The sequence below is a fragment of the Leptosomus discolor genome, chromosome 4 (assembly GCF_034619465.1).
Source record: "Leptosomus discolor isolate bLepDis1 chromosome 4, bLepDis1.hap2, whole genome shotgun sequence".
In the NCBI taxonomy this organism is placed as follows: Eukaryota; Metazoa; Chordata; class Aves; order Leptosomiformes; family Leptosomidae; genus Leptosomus; species Leptosomus discolor.
The window spans coordinates 15,311,421-15,324,185 of record NC_141394.1 but is presented as its reverse complement, the minus strand read 5'-3'; the positions used below and the strand labels follow the sequence as shown (position 1 = coordinate 15,324,185).

The 12,765-nt window shown below is 39.5% G+C and overlaps 1 protein-coding gene across 3 annotated transcripts in view; it reads right to left on the bottom strand.

Moving 5' to 3' along the window:
- WDFY3 (WD repeat and FYVE domain containing 3) overlaps window positions 1-12,765 on the bottom strand; it is a 125,519-nt gene that overhangs the window by 27,043 nt on the left and 85,711 nt on the right. For 2 of the 3 annotated variants that reach the window (XM_086464758.1, XM_086464757.1), the window contains 8 exons: window positions 11,471-11,650; window positions 9,234-9,467; window positions 7,193-7,292; window positions 5,499-5,659; window positions 4,724-4,953; window positions 3,755-3,864; window positions 2,730-2,912; window positions 1,069-1,226 (listed from right to left, as the gene is read on the bottom strand). In XM_086464758.1, the coding sequence (XP_086320884.1) occupies window positions 1,069-1,226; window positions 2,730-2,912; window positions 3,755-3,864; window positions 4,724-4,953; window positions 5,499-5,659; window positions 7,193-7,292; window positions 9,234-9,467; window positions 11,471-11,650 (1,356 nt within the window). Of the gene's footprint in view, window positions 1-1,068; window positions 1,227-2,729; window positions 2,913-3,754; window positions 3,865-4,723; window positions 4,954-5,498; window positions 5,660-7,192; window positions 7,293-9,233; window positions 9,468-9,930; window positions 9,973-11,470; window positions 11,651-12,765 lie in introns of all 3 variants that reach the window. The other variant, XM_086464756.1, reaches the window with a different exon arrangement.

Genomic DNA, 12,765 nt, shown 5'->3' with positions numbered 1-12,765 from the left:
AGTAATATTTTGTGGATGCTGCCTAGTTTGTTGGAAATTCTCAAGACACCCAGCACGCCTCACTCTGTACCACAATATACCTGTTTTCACTTATTGCTCCCTCTACTGACACAGCCAGCAACGGTTCCTGTCAGGTGTTTGCGAGTTTCTTCCTCTTCATTTTAACGTGTATGCCTGCTCATCAGGAAGAGGACTGAGAGCACTGAGAATTCTTTATTTTTATCAAAGCCACTGAGTAATTTTTGGATCAGAAAGAGAACTGGCAACGGGTTTTTTTTCCACAGACCACAAACTCCTAATTAAGTCAACAGAAGCTATAAATTTCCTTGTGGCAGGAACACACCCGCCCCCCTTGACCCAACACGCCCCCAGTGTTTGAAGTGCTAAATGCAGTAAGAACTCACTCCTCCAAAACATTCAAACCCCTCTCTTTCCTTTGTTTTCAATGCCTCAAATACTTTGTACTAACACCCTGCAATGCCCCACCAGGTACCATCCTACTGAGAACATTACTGCTGTGCTACTCTGGTCTAACTTTTTTTAAAAAAATATTTTTTTTAAGGAAGCAGGCCTGTAAAGTGAATGTCCAGTTCTACCATCACATAGTGTTTTGAACTCTTCTCTATAGCACAATAAATCAGTGCAAAGCTGCATTTGTTTAGCCACGATACATACACATTAACATGGGGATTTTCCTAAACCACATAATGGAAAAAAGGACAAGTATCTATCTCACAGCTTCCATTTCAAAGTAGTACTGCAAAATGAATTTAAGACACAGACTAGCAAAGCAATAAGGCATATATGTAACCCGAAGCAGCTGAGCAGCTTCACCAACAACGAAGAGTTTAACTCTTGGCTTAATGTTACAGATGCACAGACGCACCTACTAGGTTAGGACACACAAAAGCAAGATGCCCACTTTGGATATTCAAAAAGGGGAAAGAAAATCAAGCACCAGATATCACTTCACACTCTGCCGGATTCCTTATGTTAGGATATTTACCACAAACCCTGAACATACGTTGCTGGATTTTAGGCTGTGTGTTACTACTTGACAGAAATTACCTGTGTAGAGAGGTTGTGTTTATTGAGCCCACTTTCCTTGCGGTTTCTCCTGGAACCAGTTAGTTTAGAGAGGCCAAACCCACTGCTAACTCGTGAAAGTTTGGACTGTGTGGTTGGAACCAAAGCCTCTCCTCTGCTGATGCATTTTTTCTCATGAGCTGAAAAACAAAGAGAAAGTGTTGGGAGAACTTCCTAGGTGGGGTTCTGCAAAACAGATTTGTAATTCCTTTTATTGGGGTCCATGAGCTATGAATTCTGTCCTCATCCGAAGAGGTGAAAACCAGCTGTGTATAAACAAAATCATCACCTAGCCTCCCTCTACCCCTGCTGACTTTAGTTTTGCTGATTTATAGCCCTTAAAGAACAAGGGAGACAGCATCTGGGGAAATATTTTTTTTCTCAAAACAGTTAAAAAGATAACAGAATTCATGTAATTTGTTATAAACAGCAGATACTAGTGAAGAAAAATGCAGCTGAACACCGTATCTCCACCCAAAAAGGAGCTAAAACATGACCTCATTAACCAATCTGACAGCAAAATACGTTATATTGAGCTGAGAAGCTAGGTGGGCTTACTGCACCCTTCTGTGCACATAAGAGCCATCCCAGTTGAAAGTCAAGTCCACAGGACTTGTGTCCTTACTTTAAAACTGAAGTTAAAAAAAAAAATAAAAATCACAGCTTAGTTCAACTCTCTCAACAGTTTAACATTCTCCTGATATTCAGCTAATGGATCATACTGTACGTCATCTATCTACCTTTGATTTAGAAACTACATGCTCATGTTCTTCACTGATTCTTTAATTCACTCCACCTCTGAGCTTTCTTTTTCTTTTTTTAAAACCACTACTACTTTCTTATAGCAATAATTTCTCCAAAGATCCTTCATTCTACTCAGAAATAGAGAGACCACAAAAACAAGTATTCCAAGTTTCCAAAAATGCTTTCTGTACATCCAGGTTAACCTCAATTTCTTTAGAGCCATCTAATAATCAAACGAGTCACGTCTATGGAATTTTATTATCTGCTGTCTAAACTCTCGCTAATTCAGTCCAGCAACAGTTGGCCTTCTTTCTTACATGGACGCAGAGCTAATTTGTGCTTAACTTGTTGTCCACCAGGATTCCCAGGTCCTTTTCCTACAAAGCTGCTTCCTATGCTGACCAGATTTCCCAGCCAAGAAGGAGAAGTCATAGTATCACTGTTGCTAAAGGAGGACTGCACAGTCACATAATTCCAGTCGTATCACCAGACTGAGAGTTAGCAGGCTTCACCCAGACATGCTCAAGAAGGGTCTCCCTCCCTGCCTGGCACATTCAATCCTGAGAATGGTAACACAGGTCACCCCAATCCAACTGTCCATGAGAAGGAGGTAAATGACTCCGTCACAGTAATCCACAATAGGCCGTTTGGTGCATGCTGACTCACAAACACAGGACATTGTTCAGATCACCGACAGTGTTGAATAAATGCCCTGTCTGCAGTGGAGTGCAAGTATATCCTGTACACGGTACCGTTTCTGAAGGAGAGATGTTAAACGGTGACAGTTTAGAGTACTTATCGCTACACAAAAGCTAAGCCCATATTAAAATATCCCGTGCATATGGCTCACTTCAGGGAAATCTACCATTCAGGACAGATAAATCCTCAGTTACACTTACCCAAATGATTTTGCCAACACTTTAAACTTGCTTCCTCAATAAAAGGTCTTGCAACAGCTATATCCACTTGGCCATGGTCATTGACAGGTAGCGTCACTTTAAAAACTTCTTCTAAAACCTGTTTTTTACTATGGATCAGCTCTGTCCACACTCTGTTTATGGCTTTTAAAAGAAGCTGGCGACCTGCAGAGGTACAAGATGAAAAAGAGCAAGCTCTCTACAGTGCTTATAGAATTGGTATTTTTACAGTAGTGAGCTGAATAATTTCTGCAATTATACTCTAGTTTCTTTCCCTCTTGCACAACTCGTGAAATGCCTTTGGCCACACTGTCATTTTTTGCCATTTATATGCTATCGGAAAGTATCTAACAGTTAATTTTGGCAATTTTTTTCTCTGAATCTGAAACACCAGCTCTGATTAGTTGAGATTCTTCTCCTACATCCATCTATTAACAAAATGAGGTTAAAAAATATTATAGAAGTATATGTCTATAAACACATACGTAATTTCATACATTACACTTTAATATTTTTACGATTGTGTGCATAAATATTAAATATACACGGAAGGAAAAAAAATAAATCACTGAATCCTTTCTTCTGCAACTAGTTCATAAATTTCCTTTGAAGGAAAGACCCTGAGGATGTCACTGAATAATAATGTTACAGCTTATACCAATTATTCCTTACCTATGCTCGTGTAAGATCCAGATGATACAAAACCATGTTGCACACTTAAAATGAGCCATTTCTATTGCATTCAACACAGCGCATATAAAGCAGTATTTCTAATTCTGGTGCGTGTCCAGAAAACAATGAAGAGCTCTTGCTATTTTAACAAAATAATAACTTTCTCTGGAGATCTCTGTCTCAGTATTTCTAAGTATTTTTTCATGTATTTTTTTATATATTTTTATACAACACCACCCCTCTCCAGCCCGAAGAGTAATTGGGATAAAAGATTAGTGATGACAATACAGAAATGGCATTAGCAGACATCTGTGGCTTTGTTACTCTCAGATTACCTTCGCTGACATCTTGATTGTAGACTCCATCTGGTTCTATATCAGAGGGGATCATAATGTGCCAAGTTGTCATCCTGGCTTCTGCTTCCAATCCAAACCCATCAACGTTGCTATAAATACACAGAGAATTAACAACAACCAGAAGAAAAAACCAAACAAGCTACAGCATTTGATTCCCTGTGATAGTATCACACAGATTAATATGTTCTACTACAGCAATGTATGTTCACTTCTGTCCACTTGACTTCTGGTAATCTGCAGTCACAAGCTGAACTGAAGGTTTATGAAAAATGGCACGCCACGGACACTGATGTCACTAGAGGAAGATGGTAATATTTGAAGAAACACAAACGACAAGGCCACAAATGAAGAACATTAGGGTTTCTGCTGCTGCTGCTTCTCAAGCGTCTTTGGATGAAACACCAGTTGTACATCTTTTTGGAAAGAAAAAATGAAAACGCAGGCAGGCAGTTGCAGCAATGCAGAAAAGTGGGTGTTTGCAGCATTTGTGATGGGCATCTGATTTAACGCCTGACTGGACTTATTCAATGCTATACATCCAAGTACTAAGCTACAGAAATTGTATGAAATGTTTCAACATACAATAAATCTAGTGCAGATCCCTTGGACTATGAATTACTTAGCCTCAGTGTTTCTTTCTACCTTGAAAACATTTCAGATTATCAGAGCATGACATTGAAATTGTTAGATAAACACTTGTGTCAGTATTTTAAAGTACCTCTGCAAAAGGAGGCAAAAATGTTTTCTATACTTGGGCTCTTCAAACCTAACTTTGTTTCAAAACGAACCACTTAAGCTTGCTAGCATTTCACTGGCTGGAAAGTTACAAACAGTTATCCAGAATTTGCTGACCTATTCACAAAGGTTGAGCGTCATTGCTGAGAAACAACAGGTCATTGTAATACTTCACAGCCCTGGTTCTGGAATGAACTTCTGTCAGATACTTACCTTCCCATGTGCAGATTAATCAAGCAGTGAGCTAGGCAGCTGATGAACTCCTGATCATGATTTCCAGGTCCCAAAATTAAGTTTCTGTTCACAGTAAGGACTCTTAGAGAATCAAGGAGAGCCACTTGCTGAGGAACAGTTTTGTGCGCTCTTGAGAACTGGTACAAGATGGTCCTGTTCAGGCAGTGATAAATAGCATCCAGCGATAGTCCCTGAGATCTTCTTTTTGACTGACGTGAAGTAAAAAAAACATGATCAGATAGTGGCACAAAATCAATTTACTGGCACACAATCTTCCACTGCATTGACCCATGCTAATTTTTCAAAATCTGTGTTTTACTAAAAGCACCAAATTCCATTAATTTCAAGGACTGAAATAACATTAATATACGATGATACTTATAATTTTAACATCTATGAAGATGATGCTGACTTCTAACAGTAAAAGTCTTCTAACGATCTCCACTAAAAGTGCATGAGGAAGCTTCCCAAAATTCATGTGAGGCAAATTTTGTTGTTTATTTTAGGGGATTTCTAAAAAACAATGTCATCTGAAGGCAGTTTTTACTCAATTGCCCCATATTAAAGCACTCCACACTGACAAGATGTGCTAGGAAAGCTCAGTAAAGAAACAGAAAGCCTGGGGAAGAAAAATGTACTTCTATGCTGACCTGACATGCATCACTAGCAGGTTGCTTAGTGACATCACTCCATGGATTTTAAAGTAACCTGCAGAAATGTTTTTGCAAGCAGGCTAATAGAAGAACACTGTTACCTGTGCAATGAGCTGGATTATGAAGTCCACAAGAAGTTTGGATTCTTTGTTGAACATGCCCTGCCAAAGCTTATCTACCACACGCTGTGTAAAATAAAACACATTGTTCACCAGCACTTGGTAGCTTCCTCCACTCGTTATAGGCAGAGAAGCATCTTCACCTAGGTAACAAAAAACCCCGAAGTTTTCTTCATTTATCAAAAACCCACATCTGCATAAAGACATTCACATTAGTCTATGCTTTCTAGACATCTATAAAAAAGACGCAGCCAAAGAAAAAGCTAAAAAACCTCATGGCTTCTCTACATCGCTCTTTGATGGTAAGCAAACATTTGAAATGAACAGTGACAAAAACCAAAAGAGGGGAAGCTGGAGTGGGAAGTGTCCAGAAGAAACGGTACTCCTGTGATCTTGATGCATCGTATATATGTACGGTCCTCCTTTTCAACTGGAGCTGCACGGGTGTAGAACCACCTGTAGCTTTTTAAAATTATACTTCTTCTTTCTCAAAAAGAAAAGAGCCTTTTTAAACACCTTGAGATGACAAGAGATACCAGCTAGCATCATTTCTCCCTCACTGTACTTTGCTCAGTAAAACTGAGAGTCAATTGGCATCAGCTGCATGTGTCTGTGTGTATGTAACTGTCAGTCTAGCTATATTAAGAGAAACTTGAAAAGTGCAAGTGCTTCCATCAAAAAATTAAAAATCATCAGTGGTGTTGATTTTGCTGGAAGTTCACCTACACTTATTCACTTGTTGCCTCATCTGCTCAGAAGCAACTGACAGTATCGCACCTGGAGGAAGCCGGCAAAACCTCAAAGAAGGAACACCTGGGGAAACAAAATTCCTGCTCCTGGGCTGCACATGTACGGGCAGGAGACTCTCCTGAGAACCTGACCCAAAGTTTCACGTAACATGATTCTGGATTTATTTTATTAATGCACTGCATTCAGAGAAAGACAAATCTTGCTGTGGCAAGAAAGGGGAGCCTTACAAGCACTTTTGAACAGAAATGCATGCTGCCCCATAACATCTAGGATGGAGATGGAGCAGATCGAGAGGTCCTGGAAAGTCCATCAGGCCACCGTGGGCACCGACTGGGCACCTGAGCAGCGATATTCCTATAGGCTACTTCACGATCTTCTAAACCCATGTTCTGGTGGGACAGCCTACCCTACTGACATCCAAATGACAAGCTTCTAATTCTCTTCCTGCCCATTTATTAACTGGATCAATGGAGTGCTAATGCCAGCGTTTTTTTTCTGGGGTGCTGCATTCATAATAAAACCACAGTAGGAGGAAATGGAAACAAAGCTAACTTTTAAAAATCAAAGTCCCACTGTGATAAATTGACAAAAGCTCCAAAACCTCTACCAACGCAAGAAGAACAAGAGAGATGATGCAAGATCCAGTTTGAGTTCTTTTTGATGTGATTGCAATTTGTCTGGCTTACATATCCAAAAGATTCATGCTGTATAGTTTTTTTTGAATAACCTATTTTACAGCTTTGGCACAATCGAGATAGTGAGGGAACATGCATGCACAGTAACACCATTTACACATCAAGGGAAAGGGCAAAGAAAAAAAAGACAATCAAGTTGTAACAAAACAGGACACTAATAAAGAAAAAAGTAAAACAGTTAAAACTTTTTGCTCAAATCAACAGATTGATAATTAAACTTTGCTATATTACCCAATAAAACATCAGCTGCAAGTAAGTGGTCCATCACTCCATCCAAAACGTACGTCTGAAACTCCTTCTGCTGCGTTCGTGTTGATCTTTCAGGGGAAGCCTGATAAAAGAAATACAAGGTTAAGATAATTAATATCTCTGAGTGAGCAATAAGGAAGGGGAGGGTGTTCCAGGTGAATTTATCTTTTCTCAGCTCTTATGGATTATGGCTTTTTTTCTCTTAACATTCTGTCTTGAATAAAAAGTCTTGGCAAGAATGTACATCATGTATACAGTAGTGTACAGTCTTACAGAGTAGGCACTATTCCTATTTAAATCCAATAAATTTATCTTCTGCCATAATAGGAACTGGAAAAGAACACATTCTGAAAAGGTGCACAAATCTCTAACTAAACATATGGTTAAACTCTGATCTCCTCAGTTTACACAGTCATCTCCTTCAGTAAAATAACCCGAGTAAGTGGGACAGATCCAACACATAAGTTGATCATCACTTCTTTGTGGGGTTCTACATATTAATACAGCAGCCTTCGTACAGTCATAATAGATGGATGTGCTAAACCCCTCTAATTTCCTTTGCACTTAAAGGGGAAAACCACTTTATTACCTTGTGCTGTTCAGTACATAATCATACCTAACTGAATGATCCACTTAAACAGTCCTAGAAAGCAATTAAACATTAAGTCAGCCTGCTTTGTCTTGCCCTGTAACAGGTTAGCACTGCATACATACCCAATTCTCTGTTTCTGCTAAGGGGCCAGTAACACTGGCGAGCGATAACAGACTAAAAAAAGCAGTAAAGCAACTGCAACCAATTGAACATGGCCTCAAATATGCTTCCTGATGTTTGTGTATAACTGCATCTCTTGACAATTCATTTTTTGCTTTTTGACAGCAAAGAGATGCCTAACTGCCCCAGGAAATTTGTTCGGAAATATAAAAGCACAGTCCAAAATTCCTGCAGCTACCAAAAAAACCATCAGGGAGACTCAGCAACACACAGGTGAGGTACCAAATAGGTAGGTCAAGGGAGAATGTAAACTGACCTGAACTGAACATTTTAAAATACAAGAAGGTGTGAGAAGTTAAACAGTAATTGAACTCCTCATTCCCTCCCTCACCACTAACAGAAGGATGCTTTCTGCAGGTGTCATAAACTTTAGAAGATAATTTACAGGAAGATAACACAGTTATTTTGTGAATTTTTATAGCATATGTCCTGCCAGTTCTTTTTATCTAGTATGAATAAAACAGAAACCTTAATATTTCTGCAGGGATTTGCAGGGATTTTATATTTTCAACAAAGCCAATACAGCTGTCATGGTCTGAAAGGTGTTTAACAAATGAATCATACTCCACAAAAATAAAACATGAAGAAAGCTACAACTTCTCATGCTGCACTACTGAACATCTAGTGCTGTGATCCACTATCTGTGTTTTCAGACAAAAGGAGTTATGGGCTAAGATGTTAAAACAACATTATGGCTGCTCTAAAGAGAGGACAAAATAGAAATAAAACATTGACACGATGTGCTCAGCAACTAACAGAGCCATTTGACTGACCAAATGAAAACTAAAGAGCAACAAGCAAAAGCAGTAGTAGGGCTGTGGAGGGGAGAATAGAGCACAGCGAGAAAAAAGCCAGGTAACCAGCACGCAGACTGTCAGCTCAAGCACCTGAGATGGTCACCAATATACACAAATGCTGGGGGGGGGGGCGCAGGGAGAAGTCCAGATGATATCCTCAAAGGAAGGCTGAGGTAATGCCTCTGCATTTGCTTTCTTAGCAACAGTTTTCCAAGCTGTTAAAGAAAAGTCAGCAAACTACTGTTTATGAGACACGAATGTTCCTCCCCCTCCCCCCGCCCTTATTTCATGACAATTTACAGGATTCTACTGAATTCCAGGTCATCACTCCTCTAACTTAGGAAGCTAAGTAGAAGAAAACATTTTAGGGGATAAAGTGTCACAGGAAGTTCAAATGATAAAAAAAAAAAAACCACAACAAAAAAACCCAACCAAAAATCCAAAGAAAGTGTACCTCTAGCAGAAGATCCACCAGTGGAGTCTGTTTGCTGGCTGGTGTGAGACATAAGTTATCAATTATCAGCACACGCATGAAGTCAAACACAAACTTCTTGGCAGGATGGTTGGTTAGGTATGTCTTGGTGCCAACATTGCAGTATTCTGATTGGCTCCTGTTCATGCCAGAATCAGCTGCAAAGGCTTTAAATTCTTCAGCTGGGGACCCAACTTCATCATCAAGATCAGTGACCTGTGAAAACCAGCATGTTAAAATTCTAAGAGATCAGCAAATTAACTGCTGTCTTTTCACTAGTCTATTCTTTACTTGTCTTTCCAAGGCTATTCACTTCACATTTTGCTTCTTAAGAAGCCTTTTAAAAAGGTTATTATGTTCAGGATCGGTTCCTTAATATACAACAGGAGAAACATCCAAATTCTAGTTTAAGATTCCCAAGGCAGACAACAATTAGTGAAGACTGGTATGAGTTACATGAGATAGAGATCATATTTCACATTCACTTACCAACAAGAAGTACTTGGGCAATTTCTAGATACTTTGCAAAAATAAATTTTCTCATTGCAAAAAAGAGTTTTGAAAAAGTTATTAACAGTTAAAATAAAATCAAGATAGAAGCCAACTAAGAAAGGTTATCAAGCTTACATGACAGCAAACAAAAAAGGAACTGAGCCTTTTGTTTTTTTTAATATGATACCTTCATCAGAGTGCAGTTACAGGCAAGAGTTTCCCAAAATCTCTAAAAAAAAAAAAAAAGTCTCTACAGCTTTCTTGCTTCTGATGAACCAGAACATCTGAGGGGCTCGCTCTTAAAGAAGATTGTAACAAAAGCAAAATAAAAAGCTTTCAAAAAGAAAAGAAAGCAATCAAATCCAAAAGGCTGACTTTTTATGTAACGCCCTCCTCTCCAAATGAAAGAGGAGACTATGATTTCCCTCAACAGGCTTACTGCATCACAGCTTACACGTGAAGTAACTAAATGTTTTAAACATTTGGTCTGCTTCAGTAGGAGAGTTTTCCTAAGAAATTAAGAGAAGCCTGAATGTGTACTCCTTCTGCTTTTAATGGCAATCTCAGAGAGGCTGAAAGATCAGAAAGAAAGCTTAAGAATTTTCTCTCAAGGCTGAATTTGGGTGCTAGTGTTTTGTTTCGGGAACCTGGCTGTTACTAATCTATTTCACAAAGGATTGATTAGTTCTACACATGCGGGCAGAGGCATGCTGGAGGAGTAAACCAATTTGGAGTCACGAGAGCCCCCAAACAGTGAAGAGCTCAAATTGTCAGACAGCTACACAAAGTTTCAAGGGACCTAGTGGTCAAAATAAGACCTGTTCAGAGACAAAAGGCTCGTCCAAAAACTCTATACAGATGAATGCCCAATCAGCACTACCAGTTTATATTCGGCACTTTTTTTCCTGAGAGTGAGCTGCTAGCATCTACTTCAAGTCCAAGTTTAACTTAAAAGCAAAATAAACTATCTTTATGAAAGACTCATCAGCATGCACCTTTAAAAATTGATCTCTCACTTTTATTGACAACAAAAAGATACCATGCCATCAGTATTTCCTTAAGTATTTTATCATACCCTCCCTAGTTCTAACATCTGCCAACCCGTAGCCTAACTATCCTTCCACGTTCTTCATAAAATTACTTTTAGAACTTGGCCAACCCTGTTTCCTTTCCATTCTTATTCTAGAAACAGTATAATCTGTAAATGACACTAAGCTCAAAGAATACTTCAGGCAGCAATGCAAGTAAAGTTGAATTCACACCCTCTCCTGGCTTGAACTCAGTAGTTCCAGGTAATACAAGAACACCATTTTGTGGTTAAGCCACAAAAGAAGAAATGGGAAGCAGGAGGAAAAAGAAGTTTTAAATTTTATCACATCGTCCAGAGCAGGGCACTGAAAGCATAGGCCAACTCTGTTTCTTTTGCTTTTGTAAATCTCAGCTAACATTATTCATATGACTGAAAATAATGGTCCACTAGAAATAAACTGTGTACATTCCCCCTAAAACGCAGTTTCAGAGGTCACTGCACAGCAACTGCCCTTCAGTTGAACATGCACTTCTCTCCATTCCAAATCCCAAGTACAAAAGGTCCAGCCCAGCCTTTACAATAACCTCTTTCTGCAGGCTAAGTAGAGCTTTATCTTTGTATGACTGTTAATTGATAAATCCTCAAAAAATTTACTTTCAGGGAAAACCAAAAACAGCTAACGAGTTGGAGTTCCTACCATCTCGGAGTAAGGTCGTATGTTGAAAGGAAACACTGTTGCTGCCAGTGCACACAGGAACTCTGGACTCATCCACAAGGAAATGAGGTCTGGCACATTGTGATACAAATATCGAAAGAACTGCATCAAGGTGACTGGATATTCTCGAAGCCAAGAGCCTTCTTCCTCCGACTGCCAAGGCTGGGTTGAAAAAACGAACAGCACATTAGCACAGATGGCACTAATTGAAGAACGCTCATTTCAGAAAGGAGCTGCAGGAAGAGAAGCTGAAGGGTCAAATATTCAAACACATTGTCAAATGTGCAATGAAACATGTGATCGTGACACATAATCAAAGATGGGGCCAATGTGACCAACCTTGCGGACAAGCACTCTTTCAAGCAAAGCAGCAGTTACTGAACATGCGGCCAAGCACATGACCAAGTGTGAAAAACACATGCAGAACATGTCAAATGCATGTTGGAGCACTTGTCAGAACAGATGTCCAAACATGTGTTTTGAACACACAACTGAAGACACAGTGTCTGAACATGTGACCTAATATCTGATCAAACAAGTGACAGAAAATGTGTTCAAGCACATCCCAACATGGGGCAATCCCGACCCAATGTGACAGAACATATGTCTGAGCATGTCACCATATATATGATGAACACCTGACCGAACATGTCACCAAACACATGGCTAATCTTGCCTCCAGAATGTGTGACAACTGAAGAAACCACCAACTTCTAACAAACACATAAACCACATGTCCAAATCATGTGCCTGCAACAGGTGACCACAGAACATGTGATAAGAGAACATGCGCCCAAGCTATCAGAAACATGTGACTGAACACATAGCAACATGTCACCATAACATAAACACATTAGAAACATACAGCTGAACGTGACCAACATTACAACAGGACATGTGATGATAAAACAGGCTGGAACAAGTTGCAACCACACGATGAAATGTAACCAGACATATGACTGAACATGTGATAAAACCACAGCATGAACACACGGCAGCCTAACAGATGACAGTAACCTATGCCTGACCATGTGTTCGAGCACATCACAAACAGGAGACTGACCACATTTACAACACGTGACTGACCATCAAGACAAAACATGTATCCTAACATGTAATGATTCAAAACATGTTGGTAAACATGACCTGTCTCATGTCAACCCAAAATGTGACAGCACATCAGAACATACACCTGATGACAAAGCACAAGACAGCAAGGCAAGAGACAGCATATGTCTCTGAGCACGTCACAAATGTGTCCAAACAGGTGAGGACCA